At 44.7% G+C, this 14,656-nt stretch overlaps 2 protein-coding genes across 3 annotated transcripts in view; both read right to left on the bottom strand.

Annotated features, from left to right (window-relative positions):
• Nucleotides 1–5,529, bottom strand: part of rev3l (REV3 like, DNA directed polymerase zeta catalytic subunit) — a 48,570-nt gene extending 43,041 nt beyond the window's left edge. Inside the window, exon 1 of one of the 2 annotated variants that reach the window (XM_018743756.1) lies at nt 4,520–5,529. In XM_018743756.1, the coding sequence (XP_018599272.1) occupies nt 4,520–4,658 (139 nt within the window). In that variant the 5' untranslated portion in view covers nt 4,659–5,529. The remainder of the gene's footprint in view (nt 1–4,519) is intronic. The other variant, XM_018743755.2, reaches the window with a different exon arrangement.
• A 6,292-nt stretch (nt 5,530–11,821) lies between these two features.
• On the bottom strand, nt 11,822–13,288 carry LOC108929178 (probable G-protein coupled receptor 139). The gene is made up of 2 exons (XM_018743543.1): nt 13,216–13,288; nt 11,822–12,834 (listed from the first exon to the last, which is right to left on the bottom strand). The coding sequence occupies exons 1-2, from the start codon at nt 13,286–13,288 to the stop codon at nt 11,822–11,824; spliced, it is 1,086 nt and encodes a 361-aa protein (XP_018599059.1).
• Between the last annotated feature and the right edge of the window lie 1,368 nt (nt 13,289–14,656).

The raw sequence follows: 14,656 nt of genomic DNA, 5'->3' as shown, positions 1-14,656 counted from the left end.
ACACAGCAGCTATAGGTCCATCTCAAAATGCCACACAATCCCACCCACAACACACCGAAAACAGCACACCACCCCAAGTGAATCCCACTGAAATGAATCCTGCAGCCTCAGTGCTGCAACCCCACGATAGGCATTGCACAACCTGCTACACAGCTCTCAAAGAAATCGTACCTGTGCAAGCTACTCCTCCTCAAGGAAAAATCCTGGTGCCTTTCATCAAGTGCACAATCACCTTTGCACCTCTACAGCTTCGGCAAGGCAGAAAAGACAACTGTGTTACTACTGAGTTAAGCCTGCGGCCTTTTGCTAATTGCAAATCACTTGCAGTCAAAACAACACAGAATGGATTAAAAAAATTAATTAATTAAAAAATAATCCACAATGAATAACCACTTGTCCAATGCAGGGTAGTAGCAGCCCAGAGTCTGTCCCAAAAGCACAGGGTATAAGGCAAGTACACCCTAGACAGAATTCCAGTACATCTCAGAACTAAAAGAATCAGTAAATATGACACTACGGCAGCGAGGACCCCTGTTGCAAATTTATCTTCCCCTTGCTTGAGTTTTTGAAACAATGTCGCAGTTGGGAGGGGGGGGTGCGGTGGCGCAGTGGCGCAGTGGGTTGGACCACAGTCCTACTTTCCAGTGGGTCTGGGGTTCGAATCCCGCTTGGGGTGCCTTGCGGCGGACTGGCGTCCCGTCCTGGGTGTGTCCCCTCCCCCTCCGGCCTTACGCCCTGTGTTGCCGGGTTAGGCTCCGGTTCCCCGTGACCCCGTAAGGGACAAGCGGTTCTGGAAATGTGTGTGTGTGTGTGTCGCAGTTGGCTGGGATGAGGGAGGCCAGGCCCTTCTTCAACACCCATATAGCCTTGAGCTGCCCTGTTTTAAGATGGGATTCATGTAGAGCTGTACTCTAGAGGTCTGCAAGCTGAGAACAAAGCTCATACAGGAAAAGTGGTGTCAAATGACACCCGGGACGAACGGGTAGGGGGTGGCAGCACTTGGTTGGAAGCATGGGAGGACTCGGAGGGGGTATAAGTAGGCCTCAACATCACACACAAACAAACATCAAGGTGAAATTCAGAGATCTAAAGGACTGCTTCATGAGAACATTTCATCTTGAAACGACGTACCATGTGTGTCAGGAAGTTAAAATTCAAGGCTACAGTAATAAAAGAGCAAGAGACAAAGCAGACACGAAGAAGCTGCGATCTTCTGTAATGTAGAGCAACTATAAAACATGCATCCTCAGTTTCCAACCTGAAACAGAAGTACAGTTCTAAACACTGCAGTAAATACAATAACTGAACTAACTTTATTCTAGTAACATACTAAGAAAAAAATTATAGTACCGGTAAAAAGTGTGAGAACACCTGGGCAACCTGGACAATACTTCTATGTGATAAACTGGACAGAAGAATGAAAAGTAACTCACAACTCTCCTACGTCTACAGTATGTAAACTACTGCAAAAGAACTGTGGAGATACGTCAGCTGAGCTCCTGCCGAATGCCTCAGATTCCTCATTAAATAAAACTACTTTCCACCATATGGAACCATTTGCCTGGTACTGTAAATATACTGTTTACAGGATTTTTGAAACGTTCATATTCTTCAGCAAAAAACGATGAATGCTCACTTCCTCATCCCTAGCAGTGTGCTACCCTTTTTCAGTGTTCTCCCCACCCAAATTTCCAAGCATTTCAACATTAGGGAAAAACAGCATCTTTTTACATTTGGGTTTATTCCTTCCAGACGGTTGCATGTTTTGATTTAGAGGGGAAAGTGAGCTGATAGTAATTAAAAAAGTTATACTCATTGGAGAAAGACATCAGATTATTGCAATGTACCACACCTTTGATGGGCCAAAGAGGAGGACTGCCTGTGACATATCCATTTTAGCCACATCCGCCCTCCCTCAGTTAGTGAAATGGACAGCTTCGGCAACTTTGCAACTCTAATATTCCAACAAGGGGAAAGCCAAATGACCAGTGAATCTGGTCACAATGTGCATGTTTGTTACAGCGTTTCATTGACAGAGTTCACATACAGGTGATGCATGTGAAATAATCACACATGTTCACAGGTCTTACACTAACTAAAAGCCAGTGAGCATGACCCCCCCCAGATAAAAAAAAAAAAAAAAAAAAAAATTAAAATTACACATAAGTTCAGGTTAAGTACTTTAATCAAGTTCACTGTAACAGAGGTTGGATTTGAACCTCGGTTTTTCAAATGCAAGGCTATGGCACAAGCCACTACGCCGTCGCTGCACCACACAACTAAAACATGGAACCCGAAAATCATTGAGTTCAAGTGCCTGTGCACCACATGAAATGTTATAGTTGCAGCAATTCAGCAAAAACTGGTTTTAGGTACCCATTCGTTGCTTATATGCAACATTTTACTGAGAAATGGGTGAGAAACCCTTAAATAACCCACTTCACCACAGCACACATTAGGATCAATGCAGAGGCATCTACTGACACAAACCAGCTACAATATACACAGGAAAACTACTGGAAAGGGCCTTGGACCTGAATGTACACTACGCTCAACGTGTTTATACAAACAGTAAGTAATGCATCAAGTTTCCAGAGTAATGCAGGAAAGAGAAAAAAAAAAAAAAACTATTTATTTAAAAAAACAGGAATAATTCAGTATTTTAAAAAAAAGAGCTGTGGCATATAGTGGACAGGTATTTCATACAGACTGACCAAAATAACTCACGGCATTTTGCGACAAGAGGTTTTGACTTTTCAAAAGGAAGTTGAGAGCATAGTTAGATATCAGTATCTGTGTATGTATTTAAATGTTTAAGCAGAATATATTTGCATTTATAAGCTCTCCTTGGACACCACCTTCAGATCTTGAGCCTATTCTTGAATAACCCCAACTCAAAATTATTATAACACAGCTGCATTCTTTTCGGGGGTGCGGTGGCGCAGTGAGTTGGACCGGGTCCTGCTCTCCGGTGGGTCTTGGGTTCAAGTCCCGCTTGTGGTGCCTTGCGACGGACTGGCATCCCGTCCTGGGTGTGTCCCCTCCCCTTCCAGCCTTACGCCCTGTGTTGCCGAGTTAGGCTCCGGCTCCCCCTGACCCCGTATGGGACAAGCGGTTCAGACAGTGTGTGTGTGTGTGCATTCTTTTCACACTTTCCAAAAAATTATTAAGCTGGACTAAAAAACACAGAAGAAATGTTGCATGTCGAATGGGTAATCAAAGAAAGCAAAGAAAACCCATTTCAAATGCCACAAGGACAAAGCATGTGATCAAATGCAGTACAAAGAGTCTGACAACTTGTCCAGAGACACTGAGTCCTATTCCTTTAGAACCCAAAACTGTCCCCAACCAGACCCTCCAAAGCCTGTTCAGAGGCACCCAAGGAGACCATGGACCCCAGGCTGAGAACTCCCGCTCTAATACAAGTCCACTGTCATTACTTACGAGTGAGGGGACCAGAAACTGTCCAGCAAAGCAACTGAGAGGGGTTTTCAAGAAAAAGAGGATCATAATCCTATACTGTGCTGTAACTCTTGTCTGGCAAGCAGCCAACAATCACAGATCACCCCCCCCTCCCTTGTATTTGAAGTAAACATGTGGCTGACCAGGGGGGCTATTCTCACAATAACAATTGAGGTGTAAAAGGGGCCCTGCCAGTAAAAACCCAATGTTGACACCTTTACAATCTCATTTAAAACAGGAGTAAAGACAATAACGAAGGACCTCGCCAGTGAAAACATATGGAAGATCTTCATTTTACAAACTGCAGACCCCTCCCCCCGGCATAGACAGTCAACACATATTTTCACTGCAGTGGCAAGGAAGGAGGGACTGTTCATCGTTGTTAAAGCCACGAGTGAAGAGCTCTTCTTCTTGGCAATGCTTTTCACCGTTCTTACCATTTTCTTACCCTGGAGCCTCGTACACCACTTTCAACTTGGTGTCACAGCTGAGGGGGTAAATGACTAGACGCAGGCGGGCGAAACAACCAAAGTGAAGTGCTCTGCATCCTGGCCCTCAGGGACAAGATAAAGCACTTGACAAAGAAATATGTTTTCCGCAAAAAAACAGAGAGAGAGAGAGAGACACGTAAGAAACGCGCCAATGTGGAGTGCGCGCGCGTGCCGCGCATCTCCAACTTTCCACCAAGACGTGCGCTGCCACCTTCTTCTCATAAAACTACAAAGGAGTGGGGAACGTGACCATAACGTTAATTTACACTAGGCGTTAGCCTGGGAATGAAATGGGGGGGGAAAAAAAAAAAAAAAAAAAAAAAAAAAAAAAAACACAACGTGTCGCAGCTGGCGACAAAGAACGAGCTGTTTGGAGACCATTCATCGCCGTCTTGTCAGCCTTGACCGAACCCCACATAACACACGGGTCTATGAGTTAAACGCGCGCGCTGTGTTATTTTGTTTCCACGTTGGCCGGGCGCCACGAGGAGGGAGAGCGCGCGCGCTCGCTCGCTCTCTCCGACGTTCCGAACTCCCCGCGCACTGGCTCGCTCGCGCTAACGTACCTGCCGGCGTCGCCCCGAAGATCCGGATCACCGGCACCTTCTTCACATCGCTTTCCCGGAACTCGGAGTGACAGACGTCCAGGTCGCGCAGGGGGCTCGTCAGGTAGTAGTCCGCGGTGACGATGCGGACCGCGAACATGACGGTGGTGGTGGTGCTGGAAGAGGGTTAGGAGCTACGGGCGGCTACAGTGAACGAACCGGGGCGACATCCACCGGGGGAGGAGGAGGAGGAGGAGGAGGAGGGAGGGGAAAACACGCTTTCTTTTGTCCCCGGCGGGGGAAAAAAGCTAAAAATTATGGCGAGCCCCTATTTATACACACAGCACACCCGAAAATGTGCGTTTTCGTCGGAGGGATAAGCGGAGGGTCCCCCTGCTGACAGAGCCATGTCTGTTAGTCTGAGTATCTGAGGAGAAATCCGATCTGCGCCGTAATGGTGGAGCTGGAGCCACCGCTGCTGCTGTTGCTACTGCTGCTGCTGGAACCTTTTCTGGCAGCTCCCACTCGAGTTCCTCCCAAGCGGCGTTGCGATCAGTCCTTATTGTCAGTCGTGCCTCCAGTCTTTACCCAAACGGCACAATAACGTTTCCCCCCGGCGACTCGCGCCCGAAGTTCCGGCCACTGCCAGACACACTGAGACAGCCCAACAGAAACCACTTTCTTCTCAGTGCACGGCGACTCGGGGTTTTCCCGCAGATCCGTCCACAAACATTTTATCCCGCCTTCGCCTCCTCAGGGATTCGTTTTTTATTAATATTTCTCCCCGAAGCAGCGCCAGCTAGTCGTGACGAGCTGGGAAAATCCAGAGTGTGGCAGTTCATCCGTCCCTGGTTGTGCGCCTCCAATGTGCCATTATAGACAAGGCTCCCCCTTCTGTGTAATACGATCAGAGTGCTCTTCGGGAACCCTAATCAACACCATTCCTCTCGGGCAGACCCTCCCCTATAGTCCGCCTCTACTGGTTAGCCACTGACACACTGCAGTATTCTCGACAACACTCAGGTCACAAGAGTCATAGTCCAGCCCCACGTGAGGACAAAAGAACCATACAACAAAGCGCATTTTCATTGGTTATCTGAGTCTGACATTCGCGTTTTTATTGGTGCTCGATGTAACGCCGCGGGACTCGATGGCAGCCAGACATAAATTATATGCGTTAAACACGTTCCAAATTGTTCTCTAATTTTTAAAAACTCGGTTCTGCAGAATTCGCCTTCTACATGAATTCTGACTGTAAGTAGTTAGTTTAGCCTTTGCGCTTGAAAATATCTTCCCTTCTGTTCCTGTTGTAATGACTAAAGCGATATTACCAGAATACCAAATCGTCTTCAGCAGCCTCACGTTAAAACCAATCAGGTGCCTATGAAAGCATAAGTACCGCCTTACCACAAAATTAGAACCAATGGAAAAGCCGGAAACCTTCGCAAGTTGACCAATTAGAAAGAGAGACTGCTGTTGATTCTTGGTGGACAATGCAGAACTACTTCGAATATTTAAGTGAAAGTCCGACCCCTTGAAAGAATCGCCTTGGGCTTCATCGATTGGCTGTCAGAAATGACCGAGGTTTTGATAGACAACCGGTTTTACAAATGAGGAAGAAATTGAGGGTATTTATATTCCCCCCCATGTGACGTTGGATCATTACTTTCTTCGTCTTGAGTGTTCGGTGAAAGGAGCTTAAGACGCGCTCTCTGAGGTAGTTGTCGAGGTCTTGCAACCAGTTGCTGGTGCGAAGCGACTGTATGTAGATAACGGTCACATTTCTAAATGTCTATTAGAAGTTGTGGTTATCAGTATAAACTTGCTCAGCTGTGTAATTTTATTATAGAGCTATTGTCGTCCAGCATTTCAAATTCAAGTAGCTGGAATAACGGATTTTTCTCCTTTCAAAATCTAGTTGTTTGCACACATCCAGACAGTCCTTAATAGCGAACCGTCTTTTGGTTTTTCCTGATTTATTTAATTTTTTTTTTTTTTTTGGGGTGGCTATTCTGCATGGTTATTCATAGTTGCCATAATGCACCAGATTACTTGCCCAAGAAGGTGTTTGAAACCTTTGTGTTTTGTTCCCTTTGCCATTAGAGAATGGTAAATGCTTCCACAGTTATTAGAGCCCCTGTGTACATCTTACTTTTTTTTTTTGTACAATGGTAAAGGTGGTCAGCTCCTTGACCGTATCCATCAATCAAGTATCGAATCTACTTTTTTCAGTATGGTCCAGCTCATGCCATCCTTGCACTGAGCATTAACAAAATGCTCCTATACTGTTGTATGTTTATATGGCACCCCTGCTGAAAGACACTGAAAGGAGAATCCCTTTATCTTATCTTCTTGGACGTGGCAGGGTGGGAATTAAGCGAGGTCAATTAGATGGTCCCTTCCTGGATTGGGGCCTTGTTGTGGCGGAAGGGTTTGCGTGAGTGAGGGATCTCCTGAGCTATATCAGTGGGAGCTGTGTGCTCCTGGTAGGGTCTCCATGGAAAGCAGGTCTGGAGTGAAGAGCAACTAACAAGATCCAAAAACCCCCATGGAAAAAAAAGTAAACAATCTAATTTTTACCCTGCCTGGAATAAAGGTCACTAGGGCCTAGCCCTGGAGCCAGGCCCAACCAACTTGGGGATCGGAGGCAATGTCTTTCAGGGCAGCAGGACGGGATGGTGTGGGGTGTCATAGCCCCTTGTGACAGTAGACCTCGAGGTTGTTCCAGGACCCGCTGGAGAGATCTCCCGGTGGGCCTGGGAGCGGGCGGGGATCCCCCGGGTTGAGTTGGAGGAAGTTGCAGGGGACAGGGATGTCTGGGCTGCTCTGCTCTCCCTATTACTACTGCAATCCTAGTAGGGCAAGTGGGCAAGAAAATGCTTGAATGGATCGATCAATAAGATGGTTGTCATTTACCTTTCTTTGCCAAGGATATGTTAACTGAGGACTGAAAAATATTGTATTTTAAGGGATCCTCACACCAGTTTTTTTCCTACCCTTTCCAGGATGCAAGAAGTTCCCCTTAGTGAGAAAAGATGATAAAATGCTGTAAATTATAAGGTCCATTTCAAATTGAAAAAATGGAATACAGACAAATGAAAGTTAAAAAATAAAACTGGTGTCGAGTAAAATGACGATCAAACACTTGAATAAATAGTGTTCTGTGTGATCATGAAACAGATAGGAAAACCTTTATTAAAGCTTTCCCTCCCTAGAGAATTGTGCAATATGGTGTGCAGTCACATGCTTGGCTTCTGAAAATGCCATGTTACCATGGAGAGCCAGAGCCTGCATAGGTGTGGCAAAACCAAAGTTGTCAAAGGTGGTGCTCTTTTTTTTTTCCTTCCCCCTCATAGTCCAGGAAAATCATAATCTAATGTTTTCCAGGTCTCTGAACTGGACTGAGAGACTTAAGAAAAAAGGGTTAAATAGGTTTGGAGATCAGTTGAATCATTGTAGTTCAGTGCCTGATGACAAAGGCTTACAGATATTCTTACCCTTGTGGATTGGACTACCGAGTTGGCAGAAATAGATTCTTTTTCTAGATTCGCATTACAATTGTACTGTCAATAATGAGGCCAACAGGTTAATAACAGGTTAATATCAGGCCTGCAAAAAATTTAAGCTCACGATTGTGACTCTGTATGGATTGTATTAATGTGAAATGTTTTTAGGATTTATGTGTATTTTAAATGACTTGTTTGGTACAAGTTAATTTGGCTTTTTTTTCTTGTGGAAGCAGGGTGGATGTGGCCCAGTTGGTAAGAGGAACTTCATTATGTATGTCCTGGATGACAGACACTTGCCGTCACTTCCAGGGTCCATCTCCTGTCCTGCGGTGCGAAGAGCCTGTCTGTTCCTTTTTAAGGCAGGCTACCAAGCAGCTTCTTGTTTAATCCTTTGGCATGGCAGCCCACCCTTGCAGTTCATGGAAGGACAACTCTCGGAGCACAAGTACCATCCATTTGCACTTTGGTGTCTGCGGCTGCTCCGCAATAATGGCGTCTTAGACAATCACTCTAGACATGCAGCAATGCTGCAGATTGGCCTCAGAAGGCAAGAGGAGGGGCCTGATTACTTCAATGTTCAAAATACAGAACGAGTCAGCTATAAAGATCTATCTTGTGTACCATGTTACTTAGTGCTACCTACTATAGCATTCTTATTTTATGTAGCCCTCTGAGTATCGTTTAATTCAGAAACACTTTTTTTTTTTTTTTTTTTACATAATGACCTCTTACAATGCAGTTTCATTTAGCACCCCCTTTCTCAAGAACATGTATATCCATTCTAATTGAGGGATTACTGTATTTTAAATGCAGAAAATGTCTGCCTACTTTACATGACAGGGTAAGAAAAGAAAATTGATTACCAACTTTTTTCTTTACTGTGGATCCGCAGAAGGGGGAGCGTGCAGTTTTATATGCATATCCTGCAGCAGTCTCCGCATTTAGGGAGGGAGCACTCGGCTCTGTTTGAAAGAGCCATAAACCTCACCCGGCTCTCGAGTTCACATCGAGGACGTTGCACTTAATCACTTCCTCATGATGAAAAATGTTTCATTTGCATTTCATCTTGGCTGATTGAGGAGTGTTTGCCAGCAGGAGCTGACCTTGGTGTGGGGAGGGGGTCCCTTCCTGAGAAGGGAGCCCATGAGTGGGAGGAAAGATTTGAACCCTTTGAGCGTACTGAAGGGGATACGCTGCCCTTACGGACACCGGTGCGTCTTCCATCAGGTGGGGAGAATAGTCTTGTTTCTTCTGGAACAGAGGGGCTATGGGGGAGACTAGGTGGCAGCGACTTTCTTCCAGTTAAGCCCAACACCTGAATTTACTACTTGCATACACAGTGTAAAGGGAAGCTGGATACAGTTGCCAACTTATCAGGTGACACAACTGAGTGCTCAGATCAGTCACAACGTTATAAGAAGTCAGGTTCCATGTTCAAAACAAACAAGAATTTTTTTCCCCTAGCATGTCAGTTGGAGGCTTTGGTTTCACATTAAGACCAGGACATGTGAACCCAACTGCAAAAGTGTGGGTCTATAACCTCGTAAACAGATTTACGGAGACAGGAAACAACTGAATTTATGTTGAGCGTCACTGGTTAACAGATGGACACACAGGATAACTACAGAGCGGTATGGTACCTGTGATGGTGACCTGGTACCGTCCCACATTCTATTTCTGTGTTATCTTAGGCAAAATGAAGATTTTTATGACCTTTTAACGATTAAATCACAGATTGAATTTCAAACAGTGTAAGTGCACACAAGCCATTTATGGAAACAGCAGTCATTGGTTTGTGAATTTTCCTATATGTTTTGCATATTAAATACTTGGAATGCCATTGTAAACATTACAGATGACATTAACAAAGAAAAATAATCTTTGGAGTCAAAATGAACACAGTGGCTTCTTAGAAAGCAAGATGCATAAATAGCTATATGTTTGCTAGATTTTACCATCAGTTAAGAGTCAGTGTATGGTGGCGTATGACATTTTCCTGTAGCTACGGTCAGAGGTGATTTATGGTCCTGTGAAAGGATTTTCCATTAATCATCAATCATGTGAAAAGCAAACAATGCCCTTTTCACTTTTTTCTATTTCTGCCCCATTAGGGTGCCAGTGTGACTTTACCCATTTCAGGCAGTTCCATGTGAAATCTTATATGTTGTCATCCATGACTGACTGCTGCTTGTTTTCTGCAGGAGGACCACTTTATTTGAATTGTAATTAAGTCAACCATGCATGTTGCCTTAGAGTCAAATGTCTATATTAATTTAATAAATTAAATTACCAGGTTGATGTGCAGTGAATTCTTATTGTTGTATGAGTGAACAAGAATGGAAAATACAAGACACATTTAATAAGAATCAACATTTGATACCACTGGAGCCAACAAAATAGTGCCCCCTTGTGGCCTCTATGTGAAGGAGTTAATGTTTCAGATGGAAATTTTAAGGAGAAAATGCAACGAATATTTGGTTAATCCTATAGTTCAGTAATATATGACTATCAAATTAATCAAAATGCTCAAGGACAGTTTTAACCCTCCCCTGAAAAATGTATAAAGCAGGAATGCACAGTCTTGCACATGCATGGTTTTAGCTGCTTAGACCCATGTCTGCAGTGGTTTTGCAACAGAATGAAATACTGTTTTGCACTGCTGTATAAGACTATAGTTGCTGTTTTGCTTATGTGGAGTTTAGGGTATAACAGGCCAAGGAATGAACTTTGAAACAGAGGTCTCTGGGACCAAGGAAGACTTAGTCATCTCAGTGTCTGAGATGAACAAGTGTATAGTAAGGACCCTGCTAAATGTAACATTTTGAGATATTTTCAGAGGAGATCCAATCTGGGCATAGAGTAAGCTTTTATGAATAAATGGCCTAGTTATACTTGTGCTGTATTTGTGATCAACACAAGGACTATTTTGAAATCCAAAAAGTGCTGCTAGATGAGCTCGGTCTGCCTCCAAGAGCCCAATTCACAGGAATACTAAGTAGGGTCAGTGAAATGATAGATCACCTATGGAAGATGTAATAGCTACATTCAGATGACCCCTGAATCTGAGTGATACATGATGTTTTTAGAGGGAACACAGTCATTACTACAGCTACTGTTGTCAAGAAAACCAAGAAGTCTAAGAACATTTACATCATCCTGCTTTACTTCCTCAATTGTCAACACAGAAAAGCTCCACTACACAGTATTTCAACAGTACTACATTGGTAACTCTTTGAGGAGCTACGTCTACACAGCCAAATCGATTGTCCCTGCATCCATTTGTTTATGACTTAGTGTTTGTCATAGCAACAATGGAAAGAGAACATCTGGACAGTCCTAGAAAAGAGCACATTAGCATGCAAGATCGAATGTGTAAATAAACAAGCAGAAAGATGGGAGGTACAGGCTTCAACCAGTGTTTTGACATAAGTGTACTCTGTGATGAAACAATTCAGAACTGATGAGAAAAATCAGACCTGAATCCACATCTAAATCTTGATTCCATTTAAATATATTGTTGCGTGAAATTAAATTCATTCATCCTTTTTAATGAATGATAAAATGTAAAACGGTGCTGAACATACTGTAAAATTTCAAAACAGCTTTAGTTCCAGTTACTAAGTGAAGACAGTCTAGTTATTCTGGAGCAAAAACTGATAGCATGGTGGTACGTGGAGAAACACGGGGATGTCGTCATTTTAAGACATATCCAAGTGCGCCGATTCAATCCTGCACTCTATCTGTAGCTAAAACAGGCACATAGATTACTTACATGTTCCTTTACAACCAAGTGAGGGTTCTCCCAAAGTCAGCTTTACCCTGTCTTTTTAAGACTAGTGAGGACCACCCTCATATTATCTCTGCCAGAGGAAGACCTGTGCTCTAGCACAGAGAAGACCATCATGGTGGTCTGTGTGAGGAGGGAGCCTATCTCTCTGACCCTGGTGCTGCAGGTCATCATTTGAACCGCCTCCTGGCGAAATCTTCTACTCACTACACAGTAGAGCAAGAAGTTGGTGGTGGAGTTCAGGTTCTGGAGCATGTTGGCCAGGTCGCTTGCAACATTGATTGGAAGCTTGTAGTCATTCCGGTCAAAATCCTTGTGATTGTAGGCCGTGCGGAGAATGCAATAGGTGACAAAGCGGGGGAGGCTGAGGACTACAAAGGTCACCGACACTGTGCCTAGGAGGAGGACAGTCTTACGCATCGTACTCCTAGAGGTCATTCCCCTCATAATGTGCCGCTCCTCCTTGGTGAAAAGCTGGCCAGCACGAGTGAGGTGGCTGGCAATCAGGGAATTGAAGATTACTACGAGGACAATGGGGATCCCACCAGAGAGGAATGCACTAACCCACACCACCACTGTGGAATACGTAGCGTCCCGGTAGTGGCAGCGAGAGACGGTGGCGTTCTCTCTCCCAGCAAAGGTGACGTTGTCCATGGTGACTTCGTTAATCCAACACATTGGGACAGAGACCAGATGGGAGATGAGGACGATGGCCACACATGTGAGCACTGTGGGCTGCACCTGGGAGAAGTGCTGCTTAGCAGCGGTTACACTCAGTGCCATGTAGCGCTCAATGGTGAACACCACCACAATCCACGAAGAGCTGTAGAGCGAACCGTACTGCAGGAAGCCCAAGAGAGCACACCAGGGATGGGAGTGCCAGAAGGGTTGTTCCTGTAGAAAGGTCAGGGTCAGATCCAGCAGGATCACCCACACCAAATAGAAGGTGTCCATGATGGCCAGAAAACTCAGGTAGACAATGGCTGCCTCGGACATCCCACACTTGCGGAAGCAGATCACGTAGAACGTAAAGAGGTTGGCTGTGAGAGGTGGAAAATTTCATTCATCCATTTAGGGTCACAGTGATCCAGTCTGCCGCAGGATACCAAATATGTTGGAGGGGGTTTATCCTTGGATCATTCACATTCTTGACCATCTCAGGCCATTCACACATGCACATTAGCAACACACCTGCACAATACTGTCCATTTTAGTTACCAAATCATCATGACTGCATGTCTTGGGATTTTAAAGTACCTCCACAAGACATGGAGGAAATCCACACGATCACACGCAGAGTTAGGAACTGGGTCTGAACCCACAACACAGGAGCTACAGTTACTGTGGAACAGCTTTTTTCTGGGAAAAAAGGAAATGGGTAAGTATGTATTTCAAAGTACTAAGAGGATCCACAAACAAACCTGGAATCCCCAGCGTGCACAGAAGGGGGTAGTACACTTTCTGAATTGTGGTGAAGACATTGGTTCCATCCATCTTTCAGTCATGTGGACAGCTCAGCAACAGACACACGAACATCTATGATAAAACCACAACAGTATAGGACACGGTATAGATTGCAGGCAAGTGCTGCTGACCAACCCTAAAAGGTGGAAAACCGTTATGTCATGCATCCAGTGCCATTTCCTTGCAATTGCATGGGAAATTATGGCTGCTTTTGCTCTTTATCACTGACAGTCAGTTGTTAATGCAACCATTATGCAGTGAAATTGCTTCTTCGTTTCAGTGATTTAGAGGTGGCACATTGATGTTTTAGAAGAGCAGGTAAATGGAGTAATGCAAATATCACTCTCAAAATCCCCCACCTTTTTAACAAAGAATAACAAGAGAAGAGAATAACTGCTTCCGTTTAGAACACTACTGGTGCTGTAGGGTCTGCCAGAACCTTGCAATCAGGTGTTCAGGTCACTTCTCAGTGATTTAAACCTCGACTCACCTTTTTTTTTGTATTCTTCCAACATTATACAGCCGCACCTGTCCACTTAAATGCACAAAAAAAAATTTCAGTGTGCAGCTTGCTGAGGTGAAATGTCTGAAGGCTCAGGACTCCACCAACCTGTTGGTAGACGGATTTGTCAGCAAACGAACGCAAGCCATGGGATCCTTCAGGCCGACGCTGGTCCCCAGTGGAGTACACGTTCAGAGCAGTGTGAGTGTGTGTATGTGTGTGTGAGGTCCAGCACCTGAACAGGATCTAGCATCATGACATCGGAGAGCACAACGAGACCAGCAAAAGCAGCCCCTAAATACCCTGAGGAAAGGATGGGAAGCGACCGTCTTCTGGCTGAGCCATGTTTGGAAGGTGAGGACAGCTGGTATGAAGGCACGGACCTTACAGCTCTAACTGCAAGACTTCGAACATCTTTCACTGAAATACTGAGAGCAAATACAAGGTGCTGGAGGGATCTGGGGAGCTCTGTCCACTCTCATTTAAAGAGGCTGATAGCCACCTCCTGAGGGATCACAGTGCTCTCGTGAATCTAATAGCCAAAGGGAAGAAAGATGCTACTGGAGCTGAACTGAGGAATTACAGTGGGGCAGCACCACCTCAGCACCTCAGGACTTGAAAGTCCCAGGTTCGAATCCCACCACTCTTGAACAAGGCCGTTACTCTAAATTGCCCCACTGGAAATTAGGCAGCTGTGTAAATGGATAAATCACTGTAAGCTGTTTAACATTGCAAGCGACTTTGGAGAAAAGTATTGGCCAAAAGAACTGAAAGAAACACTTTTTCCAGACTCACTTCGCCCCTGATCTCTTAAGTTCATGGAAGATATAAATGTTCATGCACTATAACGAAGATTATGCCTGGATAGACCTTTACAGAGCTACTCCTGTAATACA

This window comes from Scleropages formosus, chromosome 1 (assembly GCF_900964775.1).
Source record: "Scleropages formosus chromosome 1, fSclFor1.1, whole genome shotgun sequence".
NCBI classification, from domain to species: Eukaryota; Metazoa; Chordata; class Actinopteri; order Osteoglossiformes; family Osteoglossidae; genus Scleropages; species Scleropages formosus.
The sequence above is the reverse complement of the archived record's forward strand: the minus strand, read 5'-3'. Positions and strand labels throughout refer to the sequence as shown.

Excerpts from the sequence above, each read along its gene's own strand:
- LOC108929178 (XM_018743543.1), bottom strand. The coding sequence starts at position 13,288 with ATGGATGGAACCAATGTCTTCACCACAATTCAGAAAGTGTACTACCCC. Across the intron at positions 12,835-13,215 it reads GTGCACGCTGGGGATTCCAG|CCAACCTCTTTACGTTCTAC; the intron begins GTTTGTTTGTGG and ends CACCTCTCACAG.